At 43.5% G+C, this 24398-nt stretch overlaps 1 protein-coding gene across 2 annotated transcripts in view; it reads left to right on the top strand.

The window, feature by feature from the left end:
• efna5b (ephrin-A5b) overlaps positions 1-24398 on the top strand; it is a 99663-nt gene that overhangs the window by 53022 nt on the left and 22243 nt on the right. For both annotated transcript variants that reach the window (XM_035166116.2, XM_035166115.2), the window contains exon 2: positions 23806-24098. In XM_035166116.2, the coding sequence (XP_035022007.1) occupies positions 23806-24098 (293 nt within the window). The remainder of the gene's footprint in view (positions 1-23805; positions 24099-24398) is intronic.

Genomic DNA, 24398 nt, shown 5'->3' with positions numbered 1-24398 from the left:
CAGCTGCTGTGATAAGGCTTCAGTCAAAGGCAAAAACAGTCGTGTTAGCTGAAGCAGAGGGTGCAGCGTGGAAATCGCTGACAACATTATTGATGTTTTCAGCCTGATCTAAATGAGTGTGTGAGGCTTTACTGGAGTTTTCTCTTCTTCTCCGTTCAAAGAGCTAACCTGCTCCCTCCTGTCAGACACAACGAGCTAATAGATTATCACACAGTGTTACTGCAGGCGGCCGAGAGCTAAGGAGGAGCAGAGGATGGATAGAGCGGCAGAAAGGCAAAAAGATTAGATGGATGATGCAGATGGGTGTGTTGGGAGAACACAAAGGATATCTGTCTCCCTGCCTTCCCCCCCCCGTCTTCGCCTCTGTCGCTCTCATGTTCTTCTATTTATCCCTATGTGTGTGTGTGTGTGTGTGTGTGTGTGTGTGTGTGTGTGTGTGTGTGTGTGTGTGTGTGTGTGTTCACTTGCTAAGCGCTGAATGCCAGTTGCAAGTGTGGAAAGCAGGAGCTGCGTCACAAACATTTTACACAGATCAACACCTGCACTCACTCCACAAACCAGGGATGTGGATGTCAGACAGACAGACAGACAGACAGACAGACAGACAGACAGACAGACAGACAGACAGACAGACGCTCTCACTATTACCCACAATGTTTATGTGGAATCCAATAAATATACCACCACCTGTCTTTCGCTCTTCGTCCCCTGACAAACCCCCAAAACACACAACTCTTCTTTTTGCTCCCACAGTGTCTCCAATGTATGGAAACAAAAAAAAAAACTGTGTGCATGAGTGATGTGTGTGTCTGTAAAATATTTATTCTTCTCTTGGGTTTATGACAATATTCCTGCAGGATTTGGTTTTGTTTTTGAAAACAATATTCCCATCCTGAGCTTCAGCCGGCCGGTGTCTGATTTATGAGGTGGGCGGGGGAAGAAAAAGAGAGGGATCATGCTTAAAACACAAAAACATGTACTTTTTATACACGCATGTGAACCCACAAGCTGCATGTTGCCATGTATACGTTGATACATTTTCAAAAATGTCCTTTTCTCTGGTGTAAAGCTGTAAAACATGTTCAGAAACTTGGCTTCAGACAAAACACGTCCAGCATGTGTTCAGCTGTTGGAGGTGCATTTTATATCTATTTTCTGTCAATTTTTAGTGTGTGTGTGCATCCACAAAGGTGTGTGTGTGTGTGTGTGTGTGTGTGTGTGTGTGTGTGTGTGTGTGTGTGTGTGTGTGTGTGTGTGCATGATGAAGTGCCAGGGAATGAGTTGATTGGCCATATGTCTGCACAAATGAGCTCTTTATTTAATAAGGCCGGTGATCTAAATTGTCATTACTGTCAACATTTAACTGTGGTCCTCCCTGCCAGATGGTATTTGGTAATATATCACAGCGATGAGCTCTCTCAGATTAACTCTTTACTGATCAATGCAGCCCAGATCAGAAAACGCTCCAGCTTTCACTCAGATTATCTTGAGGAGCTCTTAATGCTTCTTTTACTTAGTTTTCCCCTTAAATGGCCCTTGTGCTCCATTTCGACTGATCCCTTTGGAGGCTGTAGTTGGTGCTGGTGGTGAACTGCACTGCATTGTACAAAAAGGTGTTTCTGTTATAGCAACTCTAAAAAGTCAAAATCCTGTAAAAATGTTTTTACTCAAATATGGTTTCTCTAATTGAAGGTACTTGTTATCACGCTGATGTACGTTCAAGTGCTCAGTCTTCCGATAAGTTAGGCAAAGATCAGGCTCCAAATGATCGGAGCAAAGATGGCAGCGTTTGAATCCAGGATATTTTGGCTTCATTTCTAAAAAGTGGAGGAAAGGGGAGACGTGTCGTCCATCTTTATTATGGGTGTTCCTAATAAACTGAGAACTAGCTGTGTATAAGTCAAATGTGTCCTTCTGAAGCAAATACTAAATAAGTTAAATTCTTAACTAACAAAAAAGGAACAGTATCTGAATAAGTGTAGTGACACATATTGAACTTGGTTTCTGGAGATGGCATTGTGATGGAAGGTGTGCTAGTGTCTCAATCTGGGCTTTCATGGTATTGTTTCATTCATCTCCCATCACCCAGCACAATTCCTGTCTTGATGTTGGCTGCATGATAATGACGCTCATTCTTCTCCTGACAATGCAGGACAGCTGAGGCAAATGTCAGCCATGTTTGTTAATGGTTGGGATGTCCCAGATGAGGTCAGGAGCCCGGGGAAGGCAATTAAACTTTGGAGAGTGTGTCGCATGCACACTGGTGTCAAACAGGCACAAAGACAAGAGCTGAGGCATTTATAGGAAACTGAGGCTAATTGAATATTTCTCTGTGCTTTTGGGCTAAGGGGGAAATTAATATAGTAATACTTAACATAAGCTGCTTTCAGATATGTACTGACTTTCCCCAGTATCACATCCAGAAAAATGTCCAAGTGAACCAATGTGAGAATACGGCAGGAAAAAGCCCAAATCTCAGGATGAAGAAGAGGTGTCATAAACGCAGAAGACATTTTCTTGTTGTTGTGAACGCATCTGACACAGAAAATCTCCTGCTGCGTTCTTCTTATGCAAAAGGCAAACTCCAGAAAGCAGTAGTGTTTTCCCCAGTTTTGCCCTTGGTCACTTTCTCCTGCATATGTCTGAGAAACAGAAATGCAGCTAGGAGGGCTTCACACTGTTCGTGTGTGTCTGTGTGTGCGTGCATACACATATGCCTTTACAATAAGAGAGTACAGTAGGAGGAAGGCAGTGGAGGTGTGATATAATGACACGGAGAAAGCGTGATAGAGTGCGATGCAGAGCGTGAAGTGGAGATACACATTCAGACGGATTTGTAAAGACGGAGCAAATAGGTGGACACAGACTTTCCAGCAGGAGAAACCAACAGAGTGAAGGATGCAGAATAGTGTGTGTGTGTGTGTGTGTGTGTGTGTGTGTGTGTGTGGTGAGCTGTTCAGGTATGTCTTTATCTCAGCTGTGGCCCTGTCACTGTTGCAGAGCGTGTACGCATGGGTGTATATATATAAACCTGTCATATGCAGTACATAAGTGCAGCATTGTATTGTATCTGCCTTAGGTTTGTTGTCCCTGTTCCAACCCTCCTGACATTCAACATCACACTCAGTCTGCATATCGATTCTTTCTTTTGGACATCTTTGTCCTGTCTGTGCTCCCCCGGGCCACACATTTTGGCAATCTTTTTAATCAATGGCCGTGCCATTAAAGCTTCACGCCCTGGAACAGAACCGAGTGCAGGAAAACAAAAGTAGAGACTCCAGCTCTGGCTTCCTTTCTTGCTGTCAGGGCAATACTTCAGCTGGTTATCACCCTGCCAGTGGAATTTATTCTCTTCTTCTTTTTTGTTGGGCTTGAATCAATACAGGGGGATTTAAAAAGATATAACTAAAAAAGTAACAAATCCTCTCTGTGAGAACGGAAAAGTGAAAGGGAGACATCTAATACACCGCGTCAGAGTCATAACAGATTCAACCACAAAGCGGAGAAGCCGTTGCGTGTGAAGTGGAGTCGTGCTGTGGACTTGGCAGTTTGGCGAAGAGTTCTTTTAATACGGCAAAAAACAGCATATGTTGACAAACACACGAGGGAAGCGACAAAAGTGCTCCCTCGCCGAGGATGTAGTTTGTGTAATTTTGCTGTTCATTTGATCAGACATCTTCCTTTCCTTTGATGGCCAGTGTCTGTTCTTTCTTTCTCTAATGGAGTCACGTGTGGTAAAGTTCACATTCACTCAGAGAAAATAGGGAACTTTTTGGTGCTTTTCCCCCCCACACAGTTTTTGACTGTCTTTCTCTCTCTCTCCCCGCCCGTCTCTCCCTGATGGGGGTTAAGTGTTCAGGTTAATTGCAGCCCTAAGAGGAGCCCCCACTGCAGCTGTAGAGGGAGTATTCACACCATCCTTTATGTCCTTTATTCTGTCTCTCATGCCATCAGCTGCCCTTTAGTGTTTCAACACGACCCTTTAGGACGGGCAGACACTACACATCTCGGTCTGCACCTCCATTGTACACACGTTTTACACATTTTACCAAAACAAAATTCGATGCACACCAGTTTCATTACAGCACTGGAGTAAACAATCTCCATAGCTTATCGTTAAGATTCAAGGTGCAACTCCAAACAACAGCTTATTCTTTCTCTCCTTGGTATCTCCCGTCTCTTGTTTCTCTTCCCTCTCATCTGTCATCCCTCCTGAGCTGCCAAAAGAGGAGAGGGATAATAACAGGGAGGAAAGGAAGGAAGGAAGGAAGGAAGGAAGGAAGGGAAAGAGGGAGGGAGGAAGGAAGGAAGGGAGATAGAGAGAGGACAGGGGGAAGCGATTTGTTATAATTGTGCAATAGAGAGAAAGTACAGAGTGATGGTTTCCTCCTGCTGCACTGTGGGCATTCAGGGAGCCCAGGGTTCTGCTTCAGATGGTGTTACATGTTGAGTTATGGCAGAAAAAGAACCTCATGTATAGTTTAAGATCAATATTTTAGTTTAGTTTGATTGTTAAGCTCACCCTGCTGCTTTCTGACATGCACTGAACTCTGGGCTTTTCTCCTGAAATGTTCCTGTGGGGCTGTATGTGAGAACGCAAATGTACGAGTCAATATCTTCCCCGAATCTTCCCTGCCAGCCCCCTATAGCACAATGTCCGGAACATGTGGGCAAGTTCATGGAGTTTCTAACAAGTTACAGCTGCAAAACTGGAAGAATACAAATATCTCAGGATGAAAAAAGAGGTGCTACACAACGTGGAACACGCAGACGACGATTTGTTTTAAGATGAGAGTCGAGTCTGACCTGAACAATCTCCTGCTGTGTTTTCTATATGTGAAAACCCCAGGGTTCATGTCTGTAGTGTACGAACAGGCCGTAAACATTTACTTGATGTGTTCTTTTCTCTGAGTATTTGTGCGTTTGTTACTGTAGATTTCTGGCAGTAGTATCGATGCTGTTTGGTGTAAATGAGGAGATGCTGCTGCTGCTCTTCAGGTTTCCACTCAGAATGCACATACATGAATGCCTAAACATGGTGGAGGGTGGATTTGAGTTTCCAGAGCGTCTGATCATGTGAGATTCTCGTTTCTCTGAGTCTTCTTGTTTCTGTTGATTTATCTGAATTGCGCATCTGAAAAGATTGACTGTAGATTTATTGGTTCGCCGCACAGCGTCCCTTCTCTCTCTCTCTCTCTCTCTCTCTCTCTCTCTCTCTCTCCGTTACTCTGTCACTCGCTGCTTACTGTCATTCCACCTTACTTTCTGTTGGTCTTTATTTGCCTTTGTTTTTTACTCCATCTCCGCACTGACTTCCTCTCTCTCTCCCCCCCCTCTAATTCTATTCATGAGAGGTGCACACTCCATCATTCTGTCTCCCTATATCTCCCTCTGCCCTTCATTTTCTCTACACCTTTCTGCACCACAGCGAGATGGAGGGAGAGAAAGAAACAGAGAGAGAGAGAGAGAGAGAGAGAGAGAGAGAGAGAGAGAGAGAGAGAGAATGGACAGATTAGGTGACAGTGATAAGCGATCGATCTCAAGGCCAAACAGCCCAGGGAGGATCTCCCTCCCTCCCACCACCTTCCCCTCACCCTCTCTCTCTCCCACCCTCTCCCCTTACCTCCACTCTTTTCTTATTTTTCGTTTCCACACTCCACTCCTCTTTCTCTCGGTTCTTTCTCTCTAACCTTTGTTCCCTTCAAACTGACAAGGGTTCATTAAGGATCCACTTTGTGTGGGTAAGTGTGTGTGGTGCTTCTATGTGTGTGTGTGTTCGCGTCCATGTGTGCGCTCACTTTTGCCTGTCTACCTAGTTGATAAGTCATGAAGGATAGCTCCCTAAGGTGCCCCTAAAGAGCTTTTAGTGGCTTTCGATCACACACACACACACTCACACGTTCGTAGATCTATCTTAGTGAGGACACTCATTGACATGATGGAGTCCCTAGCCCTCTACCCTAACCTTAACCATCACAACTGAACTAAACCTAATTCTAACCCTGAAACCAAGTCTTAACCCTCAAACATCCCATTAAAAAAAGGGTCAGGAAGTGAGTCAGGATCAAAATCGTCCTCAAAAAGATAAACACACACACCTTATTCACGCATTTTGCTTCATGTCTGTGTATTAATTTTGGACCCTGTTGCTCTTCTGCTCAAACCCGTTCACACAAAGGAAAACCACGGAGACCATCTCCCAGCCACACCTCCCCTGTCACACCCACCCACCTCCCATCACCCTCCTGCATCTCAGAAATTTTGCCCACCGCAGCATATTGGCCCTAACGAGGTTGTCTATTGATCAAGTGATGCTCTTTGTTCCGAATGCCTAAATGGACCTGCAGCTACTCGCACCGGGCCTTTATGGGAGCTGTTATGGCTTTGGCCTGATTACAATAGAAGCACTTAAAATGTTCAATGCCTGATGTTTTATGCAAGAGCACGCCCAGCTCCAGAAATGTACTGTGGCTATATAGCGCTGCTACATTACAGCGTTCCCTAAGTGCATGAGTTTCAGCGTGTTTTTCCTCATGATGCTCATTGGTGGTTGCGGCTGTCAGATTGTTTCTGAGTAATTTGTTTAGCGTAGGTGCTGAAAATGAAAGTCTGAGCAGCTCAATTGGATGTAGGAACACAAACACAATTTCTGTTGATTCACTCAGTCCCTTGCTAATCTGTCTGTTTGAAATTTGTGTTTGTACAGTAAATGCGTGTTGTTTTTCTGCACATGTGTGTACGTGCATGCATGTTTGAAAGTGCTGCAGCGGCCTCCCGTGTGCTGGCTTAATTTAAGGCCATCCAACTGTGACCGTGGAAGCATGTGGAGATATTACCCACAACCCATTTCACTAAATCCCAGGTTTCCCTCCCTTCACTGCCCCCATCACCTCCCTGCCCCTCGCAGCATCCTCCCGATAAATAAGCTTCTCCAGCCAATCATCTCCTCGGCTGTTTATTCATGATGCACTTCAAATATTTCGCCATTCATTGGGAAAAATATTGAGTCGGGGCTGATGAATTATGAAAATGTCTGACGTGTGAGTGTGTGTGTGTACGTGTGCGTCTCAAAGACCATCTGCAACATGAGCCAGTGGGTTTGACTTTTGTTAATATTTTGTAAAACACTGATTGTGTCTTGTTTTGCTTTGATTCATTGTCATCCGTCAGATTTGCTGAAATGAGACGTGCAAATTCTCTCTGTAGTTTAACAGACTTTCTTGCTCCTTTCTCTCTTCCTCCTTTCTCTCTCTCTCTCTCTCTCTCTCTCTCTTTGTCCGTTAGTCTTTCACATGAGCATGAAGTCAGAGTCTGATATTAAACCCACCCCTGTGAACGCCTCACACTGCACGCTGACGTGCTGAACTGCAGAGATGGTCAATTAGATAGCGACATATGATTTCCATTCTAACACTTTTATAATCTCCTTTATTCCTTTTGTCTGGTCCAGTATAATATTCGCTCTTTCATTATCATATTTCTTCAGCTCGCACCAAATATTCTGTGAAATATTAACTTTTCTTTGCACAAGAGAGGGAAAAAAAGAGTTTTTCTTGGATCTTTTCCGTCTTTTTCTTCTTCTCCTTATCTTGATCTGTCTTTTTTTCCCCTGCTCACTCCCCAAATATCTGCCTGATGTTTCTTTTTCCTGCAATGAAAACAAAAGGTCAGCAGTATTTATGGGAATTTAACTTTTTTTTTATCTCGCAGCTTGAGAAAAAAGGCCGACTTCTCGGTGGAAAAACAGGGGAGGAGATAGCGCTGGATCTGTTAACAGCTGTGTAATGTCAGGGACTGTAAAACATGCAGGTGAGGGCGTGAGCGGGGATTAGTGTATGAAATGATTTGTGTTTGAATTGATCCCTAACACCTGTGGGAGGTTTCAGCCAACCCCGCTAAGCCCCCGCCGCCTCGACTTGGTACGGACCATCTCCTCGCACATATACACGGACACACTTGACTAATGCTTCAACTGGGACATCTCACCCAGGCATCTGTGTGTGTCCATGATGAAGGGGCCCCTGCTGTGCCCTGATGGGGACATCAATACCAGACGGTTTAGGCTTTCGACACACTAGAATCGGAGTGTGGAGAGAGAGCAGCAGGTGGAGTGAACCGGGGACGGGCGGACGGGTTAGCGCTGGACAGAACGATCATTGTGTTGTAAACGTGAATATGAACATAATGGCGCCCGCAATAAACTTGTGAGAAAGTTGGAAACCACACATCAACAGACGGTTTACATTATCTTAACTCTGCAACCAAATAATGTGAAATCCCCTCAGCCCTATTAAAAAACACTGTAATAATACACCATATGTACCAGAGCAACATGTGGTATTAGTTTTAGCTGCAAGGCAACAATTGGAGGCTCTTTTCTAACACAGATTGATGGTAATTTTTATTTTATGAGGCCTCGCTGTACCCGGCCGTGGTATGTGGTGAACGTACAGTATGTGTCGGAGCAGGAGGCCCTGACAGGCAGCTCAGGTCAGGGGATGAGATGAAGGAGACAGCTGGGGAGAAGTGTATATTCAGGGATAAATGGACACAAGGATGGAAGGCATTCTCCAACTGCGCTAACTTTAGACCACACATGTCGGTAAACCTCCTAAAACCTGTCCACAGTGTGTCACCACTTGCCTCCATAAAACCCCCTTTGTGTGTGTGTGTGTCTGTGTGTCTGTGTGTGTGTGTGTGTGTGTGGGTGTGGGTGTGGGTGTGGGTGTGGGTGTGCATGTGTGTTCGGCGAATTTTGGTGAGCATTTCTCTGTTTGCCCAAACCGACTAGAGTGCAAAAATAAATAGCACAAAGGGGCCAAATCATTTGCTAGTATAACAAATCCTTACTCTGTGTTGAAATTTCGTCTTCTCTCCAGAAGCTTATTGTTTCAATTTCCTGCTTTGCGAGGCGAGTTCAAGAGTTCACGAACTCACGGTTGGAAGTGTGAACAGAATGTAGCTTGTGCCCACCAAGACGTGACCTACAGACCCTGTTTCAGTGCCAGAAAACCTTCCGTCTCCGTCCACGGGGATAAACACAACTAGGCCAATTAAGTTCGAACGCAGAACTAGTTTTGGTTCAGCGAGAAACACTCAGGATTTCCATTATCGGAGAAATGATTTGGGAAGGGATTTGTGTGTGGGTGTGTGCATATATTTGAAACACGTGGAAAGATGAGGTTTGAGCACAAAGGCAACATGTGGATGTTGAGCATTATTAATTTGCTTAATGAATCTGTTTGTCTCTGTCGTGAATCTCATACAAATATGACGAATACGAAACAAATCGAGATTTAAACATTCTGCGTCCGTCACTCATCGACGTTCCCACTGACTCGCGATGGATTTACATTTTCTTTTCTTTATTTCATTAAACTTACACTTAAAAAATAAATCTCAAATTTAATTGAAGACAAAAATAAATCTCAAATTTATTTTTTAAGGGGGGGGGGGCTGGCAGGAAAAACTCCATAAATGTCTGGACCAACTGACTTGTTCTCACATACAGCCCCTCCGGATAATTTCACAAGAATATCCAGAGTTCAGTTCATGTCTGAAAGCAGTTTTACAGTAAGGTCACCTCCCCCAACACACACACACACACAACACACGCACACACACACACACACACACACACACACACACACACGGCAGTGCGTTTGTAACACTAATCGCCTGCGGCCCCACTCTCCAGGACGGCAGAACAAAGGCACACTGAGCATCTTTTAGCTTGTTTGACGTGACACAGAGCTCCGCTAAACTGGCAGAGTTCCTGCTCTGTCAAACTCAGGCTTTTTAAACGGGGCCGACTCGGGATCAAAGACAAGGACGGGACTGACTGCTCCCACTTTGCGCGTTTTGATCCTGTTTGCTGCTCTTTCAAAGGGGAAACACACCAAGTCTGCTCACAGGAGAACAGAAAAGGAAAGTTCCACCGGCCGTGCAAAGTTTTCACAAGCAGGTGTCACCGCAACGGACAGAAACTTTGTCAACAGATAATATTCTCACTTGGAGGTCACCCCACACTTTTTTTTCGGATTGCTGCAATGCATGAATTCATTTGTTTTAAAATATGCAACGTTATGGCTCCTTTTCTGTTGAATAGAGTTGTCCCCCAAGTACACCAAACATGCGGGTTGTCTGTACATTAACACTGAACAAGGTCTGTGTGCAATAAATACAAAAAAAAGAGGACAGACCAAGGCCTCAGCGAGGTAAGCCATATATAACATAGGCAACACAAGGATAAGTGCAGAATGGCCCTGAACTCCACACTTTAACTTTTGAGGGATTTATGTGTGCACATGCATGTATGTATGCATTCAGATTTGTGTGTGTGTGGGTCTGTGTGTGAGTGTGTGCGTGCTCATGTCTATATTACATACTGACCTTTGGTGCCCTATATAACACAGGCTTTGCCCACAAGAAGACACACGGCCCAAGCACCCGACACTCCACTTAACCCCCTGCCTGGGACCTTGACAGCTTCTCCATGGGAGGCTGACCCTGAAGGTCCTGGAAAACGCTTTGTTCATACCAAACACACACACACACACACGTCTTTATTACAGACTTACACCCTGCACATGCATGCGCTCACATATGCGTATACAGTGTATTGAGCTAAAGGAGCATATAGCTTTTAAACAGGCATAAGGAATTAGGAGAGAGGCCCATGTGTCAGCCCCCCACTGTTTATCCCCCTGGAGGTACAGCTACTGCTCCGCTCTTGACCGCCTCGCCACATCTCCCTGCCTCTATACATCTTCCTCTGTCGGACACATGTGCAGTAACGGACACTGAAATACCGTATATGTAAACACACATATGTGTAACAATGTTTTTAAAGCAAGCATTTCAAACATTCTTGTCCCTAAAATATTAAGATGTGCTGCCACATCTGTTTTCTATCATTTGAAATAGAATATTTGTGGGTTTTGAATTGTTTGCCAAACCAAACAAGACAGTTGAAGACACGACTGTGGGTCCTTGCAAATTTAATTGGTATTCTTCACTTTTTCTCTGAAATGCAATTAAAGTGTATTCACTGATAATGCAAGTAGATATGGAAAGTATTCATGCATGCACTTGCCTATGAAGGTATGTGTGCATGTTTGCATACATGCTTGATTTGCAGGTTACATATTGTGAGGGAACCTGATGTTGACGTAGTGGAGTTAGTCCCAAGTATATTTGTGATATCTAGAAACAGCAGTCCATTTTGCTGCTGTTGACTTGCTGGTTATGAAAGAGCCCCATCATCTCCTCGTATTCATCTGCTCTTAAAACATTCTGCCTTTTATGCAATCAGCAGATGCTCTGGAAATGACCTCCTTTTTCCCCTCTGCTGCCACATCAACCACATCTCCTGTCTGCCAGATCTCCAGCTTAATAACGAAGCCGTAACGCTGAGAACGCTGGCGAATTTCGATTGTTCTTAAAAGTTATGATTGAACTTGAAAGTTATTATCTGACTGGTGAGAAAAAAGGGGCTGTGCAGCCCCTCTAATCTGATTCTGATCACTGTGATTGGTTTTCTCTGTTGAGATGAAAGTATTAGCCCTTTATAAAAAAAGAAAAAAACACCTGGTTTCAAATTTTAAAACGATTTGGATCGTTTCCAGGGTGATAGTTATCAGGTTATATTGCTGTTTTTCCCCCTGTTATCTGATGGCTGTGTCAACACTGTCTCCTAATGCTGCATTGTGTAGACTACCTTGTAACTAAGGAAGGTGTTCACTGTCTAGACTGATGCAGATAACAATGGGGGCAACACATGTATACAAGATGTGACAAAACATTCTGTGGGCACGAGCATTTATTCAGAGGATCCTTCAGAACAGTTGAAGGAATTTAAAACATTTACATATATTAATTATGGAGGAAAACAAATTAAACCACAGCCCCTGGTAGAGTTCAAACCTGTCTCTGTTTGTTGTGTGGTGAATTACACTTTTGTTAAATTAGGTAGAGTTTAAATCATGGGCTGGCACATGACACATCGTTCACATCATTATGCGAACAAGCTAAATCCATTAAATGAAATACTTGAACACAAGAGGCATGGGAGAAACAGGCAGTGGGAAGATGTAGATTACAGTGGAAAGAGTGAGAAAATGAGCCTAGAGCAAACATTTGTGATAGCAATCCCAACAAGCTTTGTCATATAGTCTTAACTCAGCTGGGAGGGTGCCTGATGCCAAACAAAACATTTCCAAACACGATTTTATCTAAACCAGACCGGTGACGCCTATGTAATATGAAGCCTTCCCGGAGTAATCAAGACTGAAATCTAGGAATGACCCTGAAAATATGAGTGTTAAGCTAAGGGAGGAGGACAGTATTAACCAATACAGAGACCTCTTATTTAACAAGACTGTTCACGTCTGAGAGATTCCCAGCAGCCCTTGCTCACTCTCATCATAAACAACTATTCAAATTCATATGCAGTAGATCGACATATTTCATAAAATGGGAAAATGCTAGGATAGGTACATGTTTAAATACACAGCCTTAAAGAAATTAATATTCTTCATTGAAATATTTGTAAAAAAAAGTCACATGAAGTTTGTACAGTAATGAAACTTGCAGACTTTGAAATATCTTATTTATAAATGGTGAAATCTGTTAGTCTGATAGTCTTCAAACTTTGCGACTGTGTTGGTGAGGATCCAAGGAAGTGCTGTGTTGACTTAAGATATGCAGTTCTCTAGAAAATTGATTCCTCCATTTATTTTATATTGTAAACCGAACTTGCTGTTACCATGTTAATCATGTTTTCATTTTAACTGAGCCACCATCCTTTGATGATGCTTGATGGGCACTGCACTAGTTTATGTAGAGCAGGGGTGGAGGGGAACCTGTGGCCTCGGGGGACGTTTACTGTCCATTTGACAATATAATCAGGCCCCTGAGACAATTAATAAATAACTCAAAAGCAACTCAAAAATCTTCATCACAGGAGTTAATTATTTTTCTGCGATAAAAGAAAATAGCAAAAAAATCATAGATTAACGTCCCCCAGGCTGTTTGACTGTCAGGGTGAAGAAAACATGTGTTTCTTGGCTGACAAGCATCATGGTGCCTATTAAGAAGATGAGTAGTAGATGTGGATTGTCATGCTTTTGTAGAGCAATGAAAATTATTATGTTTTGATGAAAGAAAAGACAATGGAGTTCGCCTGTGATGAAACAAAAAAACATCTTGAGCTTTAATACAGCTGGAAACATGCATATGAACTGGATGAGTTACAAGAACAAATGTGCTTGAACAAAGTCAACAGCCTTTGGTGGAGTTTGAAACAATCAGCTTTCACGAAGACCATATTGTGACAGTGAGACAATGTTATACAGGCACGTTTTGTGGTGAGCAAACAGAGTGAGGAAACTGAAGCCTAAATCAGAGGGAGAATTTGTGAAGCAGCACCTTGTGGCTGCTGCTAGCATCAGACAATGTAACATTTTTGAATTGTTAAGTATAATTTCCAGCAAAAAAAGACATTATTCTGCATAGGATTACTGACGAGTTTGACACGAGGGGAAATTACTGTCTCTGCAAACCATGCTAGGCGAGGATTTGTTGTTTTGGCTATAGCCATCTGTGAGTAGCATTACCATCATCACTCCCACTGGACATCAGCCTCACCACAGAGAAGCAGTTCCAGCCAGTGCATTAGAGGTGATAGTGTTTTATATATAGATGTGTTCAATAATTTAGAATGGCAAGTGAAGGATGTTATAAAATAATCTAATGGCCCTTGATAAGATGTTTATAAAGGTGTACAGGAAGTGTGTGATGTTCATCTTATTACATATGAATCATATGAACAACTTCTGAAAACAACAGCTAAAAAAATATTTAGTTTCAGGTGATTCTGGGTAAAATTTGTCTGGATATTTGAGCAAAAACTCAGTAAAACAGCTCTTTTTTGGTATTTTGACGATAATACTTTTTTCACAATATCTGAGGGGATTTTATATTATTGTATATCAGCTGTAGATTCCTCTCCCTCAGAGGGAGGGGATCCCTCGAGGAAAGATGGCTTTCACATGACAACAGTGATTTGGAGAAGGGCACAACTATAGCTACAATCTGTCAGTAACTGACTGTTACCATCTGGCTTCCAATGGCTTCTTCGTTAAGTTTTACATACTGTATACTAACCCAGCCTCACAGAGAGCACGCACGCACACACACACAGACACATATACACACACACACACACACACACACAGTGCTTTGTGAACTGTGAAAGGGGCAAGGGTTTTATGAAAGTGGTGACATTATAACACCCTGACACAGCTCCATGGCAACCTAGCTTGAAGGTCAGTGTGTGTTTGCAAGTGTGTATATACACAGTATATTAGGGTGTCAGTATGGATCAGTAAGTGCATGTGCGTCTTGTTGATCGATACCTTAGGTGAAAACACAAAGATGAAACAAACAGGACACATGTTTGTTTATGAGTCATTACTCTTTTCATCACTGTTTTCTTTCTCTTTTCATCCTTGCTACTGTTTTCTTCTACCCACATGTTTACCCTTCCACGTTATGTTTTCCTCCATTTTTTTGCATCTCTAAAACGTTCATAAATGCCTTTTCTTCTTCCCCCTACTCCCACTCTGCATCTCCCCTGTGTCTCCCTCATGGTGCGCTTCCTTTATTCTTATTTTTTATTGTCCATCTCTGCCATTTTTGCCAATTTTCCTAGTCAAACCGCTCCTCCATCCATCTGCTGCTCGTTCGTCCTGCAGAAGCAGTGAGACAGGGAGTGAGTGAGGCTTACATAGGAACAACAGAGGACGAGTGGGCTGACGTTCTTCTGTAATGTGCCATACACAAGTGGTGGATGGAGCAAAGAGAAAACATAAAGGAGAAATGATGATACTATATTAGTTCACCCCATTTGAGGAGACTGTTAAGGTCTACAGGAACATTTGTAGTTAATTTGAACACCCTTTTTTCAGTCCAGTAGCGGCTTCATATACTTTGCAGAGACCCTTTTACACCAGGGATATTATTCAATGTCGCCTCCTGTTTGCACACACGCACACGGGAATGTTTTCTTCTCTCTGTATTTACAAACGTATGCTACCTCACCCATCCCAGTGTTATGTCACTTATACTAATGTAAGCATTAATTGCTGCAGATACATGGTGACTTTTCTCAGGCCACTGGGGGTGTTTGTGTTTATTTAACCTTCTGGCAGCTTTTCACCGCTCGCTGACTGTTCCGAGTCGAGTGCAAGTAACGGACTGAACAACAGACCAAGGTTTCAACTCTCTCACTGACAGTATGGGATGTGCTTCTCTCTCCGTCTCTCACATTAGGAGGACATGTTACATGGCTCAGAGCCTTTTCATTGCTGCTGTTCTGTCTCAGCTGCCAAATACCATGTCACTATAAAACAATGACTTATGATTAATGGCAAACACGTTTCAACACCCGATGATATATCGCTATTAATTGACACTAACAGCCCATGCGTGAATGTGCATAAACTCACATGCATCCGTGCACATATGCCCACTATGGTCCTAGTAAACATGTCAGAGCAGTACAGTATTTACAAAGGGATTGAAGTAGGTCCGGGGCAGCAATGATTCAGGGGAATGGCCTGGGGTCTGACAGGATGTTGGGGGATGTGTCATTTTTCCCCCGAATCCCTTGGTGACGAGCGGAGACATAAAGAAACCCTTTTACACGCGGAGAGATAAACACAGACCCACATACATACACTCAGCCATTCACTCACATATATAGCCTACACACATCAGTGTTATACACCCATAAAAATGGTTGTTTGGCAGAGTAATGAGTAGATGAGCTCACAGGAAGTATCTGTGTGTCCCCTTCTATTTTTCCTCCCCCCTCTGATTTGGATTTGAGCTGCAGCATGCTGATGCAGACGACATCAAGCACTCAGCGGAGCCGTACATCTCGCAGCTTCACTCAGCACCCAGAGCAGAACAAGAACTTGTCTGTCATTGCTCTTAATTCATTGTCTCCCCCTGGGGCAAAATGAGCGCTGACAGACATAAATGGCAGAAATGAATATCGTAAGATCACAAGTCGAGGGTGGCGGTGGTGGCGGGGGAGGGAGGGAGGGGCCAAGGCAAGGAATGAATGGAGAGATGTGAAAGGGGGACAGAAACAGAGAGGAGAAGTGAAGGAGAAAGGTTTGAGACGGGAGGATGGGTGAATCTAGATGTGAGAGCGAGAGAGCGCAAGAGGAAGAGAGAGAGAGAGAGAGAGAGAGAGAGAGAGAGAGAGAGAGAGAGAGAGAGAGAGAGAGATATGAAGGAATGCATGGCTACCTCTCTGTGTCCCTCACTGATGACAGTCTGTATATTATACTGGGCTGACCACCTGCTCTGAGCCTGGAGAACAGCGTCCATAAAGCTACAGCAGATGGACCCAGTAAAACCCACCATGACCAGCAGCTATGTGTGTATGTGTGTGTGTGTGTGTGTGTGTGTGTGTGTGTGTGTGTGTGTGTGTGTTGTGTTTCCGTTACAGCATATAGGCTACCTCACATAAACATATTAAAATAAGCCTGCGTTCACACATACACACATCCCAGCCCTCCACCCTGTCCCAGAGGCAGCACCAGTAATGTGTGACACCCTATAGGTCTGATCTCTCCATGTCTTCTCCCCAAACCCCTCCCGGTGCTGTAAGCCTATCAGCCAGTTAGCCAGAGAGGAATGTGGCTGTCAACTCGTATATCAACCAGTGACACTCTTGCATGTTCTTCCGCTGACTTCACTGCTCTTTACTCGTCCTTATAGCCACTTACCTCAGCACATCGTTAGCAGTATGTTGGTGGTTGCATCTTTTTCATCATCTCCCATGTGTCTACCTATACTTGACATTGATTGGCTCGTAGGCGGGCGTGCGTTCGACTTCAGCATGTTGTCAATAAGCCTATCATGCAGGCTGCTACCATTTCTTTTTCTTTCTCTACTGTTTAATGCTGTTGCAACTTCCTGCAATTGGTCCAAAAGTTCAAACTATCCAAAAACATTTAGCCTCAAACCCAAACCATGGTTTGTTTTATCTGGACGGAGACCACCTATTTGTCCCTGACAAAAATTTGGCCCAGTTGTCAGGACTGTGGTCGGAGGCATCTTTCACACCAGTTATTTTAGTTCGGACTAAACTGAAAAGTCTGGCGTTCCAGACCAAACAAAGTTAGGTGTGAAAGCCCCCTGAGAAGGTGCTGCTACTAAATTGGTGTCGAGCAAGAAGGTGGAATGAGATCTTGGATTTGAAAGGTTCATTATTTAATTTTTAGTTGCTTTGGCTATCATCATCCAGAGTGACTGGACATTTCTGAGATCTAACCATGGCAACTTTGCTACAACCAGTTCAAAAGCAGCAGGAAACACAAGCAGTCAGATAATGGTCAGACTTTTTGGCAAAGATCGAGAAGTATTCATACACACCAACGTCTGATCCGACTACAACCTACTGTATTGTGCCCACACATAGTTTTACTGTGCAATGAGGGATTATTAACAACATTTCTGATGGTTTACAGAATCTGGCCTAAACCCCTGGCTTGTTTAAAACCCGCCTGAAGCTGGGTTTCTTGAAACCACGAGACTTTGATGTTTGGCATTTAATCGAGCCCAGTTACTGTTAAAGTTGATGCTGCACAGTTTGTGTGAATGTTAGACATGTTAAGAACAATTCTGTTGTGTGTTATGAATTGTAACATGAATATCCCAGAAGGTTGGGTTATCTTTTCTTGCCAGTCCCTTCAGACAAAATGAAAAAATTGTTTTCCATCTCCATTTCTCAGAAGAAAATGGTACTGTGTAATTCCTGGGCTGGTGAGGAATTTACAGTAGAGATGATTATGAAGTGTAAATATAGGATGCAGCTATCTGTTCCTAAGCCCCCGCACTTTCAATTACAACAAAGTGAATACCCCTCTGGATAAACCAAGTCCTTTTCCGACCACTGTACATAAAAACAAGAACGATCAAATGCAGCATCCTCTCTTCTTTCCCTCTGTCCCTCTCTATCTTTCAAGGCTTTCTTTGTACTCTTCAGTCTCTCATCCTCAGCCAGAGCAATTATCTGTAATTAGACAACTGCACAAACTATATCAGGAGGTGTGTGTGATTTACATTTGTAGAGTATGTGTTGAAAGGTCCTGAAAAGGCCTTTGCATGTCTCGTCAGGGTTCAGTCAGAGTTCATCCCCTCTTGGGTAAACATATATTCCCTCCGGACCAAAATCAACAAATGATCTTTCGGTTAGGAACATGCACACATACAGTGTACACAGTTCACTTCCACATAAGCATGCCCACGCTCAACAGGATACACACACGGGAAAGTTGGGAACCAAACAATCACAGATTTGCCTTTTAAGGTCCAAGTGAGTTTCTAGTTTCTAGGTTTCTGCTATTTGATTTATCAGGCAACGTTTCCACCGCCTGAGGACATTGAATTGAAAATATATCAGATGTATGAATTTCAACAGGGAGAGGTGAAATAATGTAAATAGATCTGATTTGGGGTCAGGACAGGGCCGAGGGAGAGACAGAAAAAACTAAATCGAGAAAGAGAAGTGGTCGGAAGAAAGAAAAACTAAAAAAGCAAGAAAAGAGAACGGAGGGGAAAGAAAGGGAGAGGCAAACACAGATGATCTTTTCCACTCAGGTAGATGGGGCTCCGGCTCTGTAATGCAAACACAGCTGTCAGCCGTGTGTAAGCACTCACAGCCCTGACAGTCCTCGTCAAAGTCTCTGCAGCTAACGAACATGAAAGCACGATTGTTTCCGGCGTTTCATTTTTTACATAAGAAGTTGAGCATCTTTACAGCGTGACGGTGTATTCATGAACTGTCGGCCCTTCGGGGCAAAATGTCATCCCGGCTTCAGAGTGACACCAGTGAGTGCTGTTTCATCCAGAGATGCCCTCAGGTTTACCCCTGAGACCTGCTGTTTGGCTCGCTCGGCATTGCTGTGATTTTATACCGTGTTGCCCTTTATGTCATGGAGGAGAAAAAAAAAGAAGAAAAGCATTGAAGAGTGAGAATTTTCTAGAGCATCTGTGCCCACACTAAACAAGGATTTCATAGAGGATCGGTTTACTCCCCTGACATCTCGTGTTAGTAGTCACTCCCTTCTTCTGCTTCTGGGTCATACCTTTGAGCAGTCGTATCTAGAGCAGTGCTGAAAAGTTCCTCACTTATTCGACTGGTTTGATGACTGGGATTGCTCTCTGCTTCTTTCTGCCACTGAGCTCTTGATCTCCTCCCTATTCTGTCTTTCTCTTTTACTCAGGTTAGCTATCTCCACCCCCCTTTTTTTTTCTTGCTTTCTGTCTGCAGCCACCGGTGCAAAGCTCGGAGAAGGGGCTGATGGGAGTTCATTGGGTACAGTGTGTGTGTGTGTGTGTGTGTACGTGCAGGGCCTGTATGTATACATGTACTTGTGTGTGTGTGTGTGTGTGTGTGTGTGTGTGTGCTCGAGCGTATGCACAGCAATGTCACTGGGCTGTGTAATTGAAATGGAAATGAGCCAATCAGTGACTGCAGTGGTGTGCCACCTTACCCAGCATTCACTTCAAGATTCAAGCTCTTCCAAATTCACTCTCTGTGTTTGTGACTCTATGTTTGTGTTTCCCTGGGCATCTGTGTGTGTGTGTGTGTGTGTGTGTGTGTGTGTGTGTGTGTGTGTGTGTGTGTGTGTGTGTGTGTGTTTTGCTGACAGTACTTGGCCCTTCAGTTTCACTCCTTCAGGGCCCGAGGAGGTATGAAAATGTAATCAGTTGGTAATAAAGATTATCTTCCCATCTTTCTCACACACACACACACACACACACACACACACACACACACACACACACACGTACATACACACACACACACTGTGTCCAGCTGATTTTTCCCTGGCTTTGTGTTGTGACCCGAAGCTCACTGGGACAGCTGTGGCATAACAAAGACGTGTAATTATCACCATTTGACAATTAGCCTGCCATCCAACTTTGCTCCTTAATTACCTATTTTACGGGGACAAGGCCTCGTTGCTACACTCTGCTCAGAAAAATGGAAAAAATTGAAGCTCACAGTATCACTAGAAACATCTTGTCAAAAGCAGGGAAGCGACTGTGGTGGCTGGGTGGAGTGTGTGCATGTGTGCGTCATTGGCAGCAGAGCGAGGGGTACACGGTGCCAACTCCATCTGGACAAAATCGGAGGTGATGTGTACCAGCTTCTAGCTTTCATTACTGCGACATTAATAGAAATGAACACGTAAGCTATTACTGCGTGATTATGGAGTGCGTCACTGAAACTCTGACTGACTAGTTGCATGTTGCACATTGTTGCTCACTTCTTTTATACACAAATACACAAAAGCAGCTCGTCATTTTAATATTTATTAGTTTGATATATCTTTGACCTATCAATGACAGAATTAGGAATCTATTTTTCATTGGTACGTTTAATTATTTATAATTATGCTGGTTATATATGAGTTTCAATGGATTATCTTTATGTAGATTTAATACATCAACATGTAACTGCTAATTAAAATTGCTGAATTTATTAATTAAAGTCTGAGAAAATGCAATTATGCCAGCGCCCCACTCCACACAGTGCAGTGCATCGAGGACAGACACACGCGCACAAAACAGACCATTTTTCTAATGGAGCTTTAATTTACATTTTCTTTTGTACCCACATGGATCAGTTGATTGTACAGTATCTTTGCAATTACTCTCTTCTATTAAACCAGGGTTACTGTTCCTGCTTATATTTCACTCTGTGGGATTCTCACACAGCACTGCTTTAATTTACATTCTGCCGGTGCAACCCCTTTGGTGCTTGTGTATTCCACACAGGGAGGCCGATGCATGTTGAACAACACATTGGAGGAGAACGCTTTCCTATTCCTGCTGGAAAGTGGGGGACTGTTAATGGAACAGCAGCAGCCGATTAAGTCTGCCATCACTATAAAACAGGACACCGGCCACATCTAAAACTCCCAAATTAGTCCCCCGATAAGAGGGGGTTTTATAAGGACTATAAACACGGCTTTCTAAAAAATACAATAAGTTTTTTTGCGATAAATCTTGACGACATCCTGCAGTGAAGAGATCTGGTGAGAATTTACAGCTCGGGGCTGCACACACTGTCATGCCATGCACATGCAGTTGTAGTAGAATCTCGTTTAGTGATAAACGCATGGTTGAATAACTCCTGCAAGGACTTGGATTCGCTGCGGGAGCCTGGCAGTACTATCAGCAGTATTCAGTCTTGCTGCCTCTTTTTTTATTCCCTCACTCTCTTTTGGAACCAGGTCCTCTCTTTCTCTCTCAGTTTCTCTCTCCCTCCCTCCCTCCCTCCCTCCCTGTCTGTTTCTCACCCTCGCTCTCTTTCTCACTCAGTGCCATTAGCAGCTTCTGGCTGTCTCACTTCTGTTCCTTTGCCAATGTGCCAGGCAGCTCCGTGAAACTGATAACACAAACTTATAACGTATGTCCGTGGAGGTGTGTATGTATTAAATATATGTTTGCATGTGTTTACTGTCTATATGTGTGTGGGTGGGTGTTATGTGCTACAAATGCCCGTCCTGTCCCTTTTTATGTGCTCACTCACCCAAACATCCTCAGCTTAATTTGCAGTCAGGGCCACAAGCCACTATTCTGGCTGCAGAGGCAGAGAGAGGAGGCCAGCTGAAACATCACACACAGACACACACACACACACACACACACACACGCACACACGCACGCACGCACGCATAAAGACATGCACATACGTATATACACACCCATACACACAGATGCTGTGGTAAGCGGATGGGAGGATGTGATCATTAAGTTCCTCTCTTCCTGGACCTCCACAGACATGTTTTAAATGAGATGTTACAGATGAGCTCCTCCATGGCTTGGTTGTAAACACCCTCGCATTGGTATTTACCCTACATGGGTAAACCCGGATAAACAACATTTCATGCTAGCTCATGCTCACGTACACATACATACAGAGCAGAGCCAGAGGACACATATGATCACAGTAATGAGAAATGACTGTTGTTTGGATTTGTCGCTTGGCTGTTACATTAATCATTTGATTAAACCAACATGAATTAAGTGACAAGGGGCAGGCACCAAAATTGTTATTTGATCTTCAGAACAAGTGGTCTGGTTCTCATTGCGTTTGTAATTCTGTGCAGTTTTTCTGAGATTGAAGCTGACGCAGCCAAGCAGGATGAGAGTTTTCAGTGCATAAACTGCTATTTGATCTCAAAATCCATCCTTTAGAGAATGAACTCGAAACATCACATTAAGAAAAGAAAAGAAGAAGAAGAAAAACGAGAACAGCAGTGCTGTTTCGAAACGCAAAATAAGTGGGTGGAATGAGTGACAGGGGTGAGAAAGAGACGTTCTTACAGCATTGTGCAGCACTGTAATTGTATCAGCATCTGAAGACGCCTGAGACATTTGGTGCCAATCAGCGAAAAAAATCAAATTTTGTCCTCTTATTTTAAGACTGAATAAAAGAACAAATTAAAAACATATTCTTCATAACCCCCATTCACCCTTCAAAGGAGCCATGAATTTTATATCTTAAAAAAAATCTTCAGGACGTTAATGGATTTTTGTACATGAGGGCAACAGTAAAGGTGAAAGAGGTCACTATCCTGCAGGTCCGCAGGATAAAATGACTTCAGCCTGTGAGGCGCCCGGCCCCCTTGTGCTTTCTGTGGCTCGAGGTGCCCTTACTTATAGGCAGCAGTGGTGCTTTTCAATTAAAAGTGTTGTCAGAAGTCTTGTTATGTTGTGCTCTTACAACATTAAAGAGGTGTCAACTCACACCACCTGCCCCCCAGGTAAAATGAGTCGGTGGCACCAGCTGCGTGTGTGTGCGTGTGTTTACTTGTGCAACTTTGTGGTTTGCAATGTCACTCAAGGTCTTCAAGTGTGTGTGTGTGTGTGCCAAATCCTAAGTTTACAGGTGTCCAGTATTTTGTTTGGGAAGTCTGGGAAGTGACCCAAGAGTCAGGGTCGTACAATTCAAGACCCAAAACTAACAACACAGGAATTGCTCTTCTAAATTTAGTATCTGTGAAAAATTCCACAGGTACAAGGGCTATATTTTGGGCAACAGACATGAAACTGTGTGTGTGTGTGTGTGTGTGTGTGTGTGTGATTTAAGGTTGTGACAGTGCGAGCCCTTTGATGAATATGCCTTTATATATCGAAGCCCTCTGACCTGTTCTAGATCATTGCAGCTGTAAAGATGCCTCACTGCTCAGCCAGGCCGCGTATTTTTCCTGTCATGACATTTACTGTCCGGACCATCCTGTATCCCTCAGATTATGTCGACTTCGCACTCAGCCCGAGGTTGTCTAAGGTGTTTTGGACCAAGTTAAGTCTCTTATTTTATGAAAGAGAAAAAAAGGAAAAAAAGAAAAAGCTCTTTTTACTTGAAAGCATATTTCTCAGAGTCGAATACGTCAGTTTGCTATCACTCGGAAGGCAGATTTGTGTACGTGTGAGTAAATATCTGTAGCACTGATAGATTTATGGATAAACCAACCCTCCCATATTTATTGAAGCCAGAGGACAAGAGCGCTGGTGCTTGTAAATTTCCACAGAGCCCTGAAAGAATACTGATAGATCTAACCTCCATTCTCTATGTATACGTACTGAATTCAAACCACAACGACTGAAGCAACGCTGGTGCATAAACACACAGAATTATTATGATTCCGAGGTCTGTAATTCATATAAATAGCAAAAAGGTTAACCTCTTCCTGTGTCTCTTCCCTTCAGGTTCCATCGTGGGGACTACCACATTGACGTCTGCATAAACGACTACCTGGATGTCTACTGTCCCCACTATGAAGACACGGTGCCCGAGGAGCGGACGGAGCGCTACGTCCTCTACATGGTCAACTATGACGGCTACAGCACATGTGATCACACCGCCAAGGGCTTCAAGCGCTGGGAGTGCAACAGGCCGCACTCCCCGAACGGGCCGCTCAAGTTTTCGGAGAAGTTCCAGCTCTTCACTCCCTTCTCCCTGGGCTTCGAGTTCAGACCGGGCAGAGAATACTACTACATCTGTGAGTGCTTGTCTTGATTGCATTTCAAAGAGCGTTTGAACAGAAAGGTGACAAATTAAAGGAAAAATCAAGATAAAGTCAAATCATCAGAATTTTTCATATATATGTTTGGGCTTTTCCTTTAATTCATCACCTCTCTTTATGTATAGTGACATATCAAAGAGCTGCGGTGATACTGCAGTGAATTTTATTTTCTACTGATGTTGTCTGGTATATTTTCTAAAAGCTGCATCAAAATCCCACATGCATTCACAGAAAACCATGAAAGCACATAACCCAACAAGTCGTGAACTGAACAAA

This window comes from Hippoglossus stenolepis, chromosome 9 (genome assembly GCF_022539355.2).
Source record: "Hippoglossus stenolepis isolate QCI-W04-F060 chromosome 9, HSTE1.2, whole genome shotgun sequence".
NCBI classification, from domain to species: Eukaryota; Metazoa; Chordata; class Actinopteri; order Pleuronectiformes; family Pleuronectidae; genus Hippoglossus; species Hippoglossus stenolepis.
Note: the sequence above shows the minus strand (reverse complement) of the source record. Positions and strands in the feature narration are given on the sequence as shown.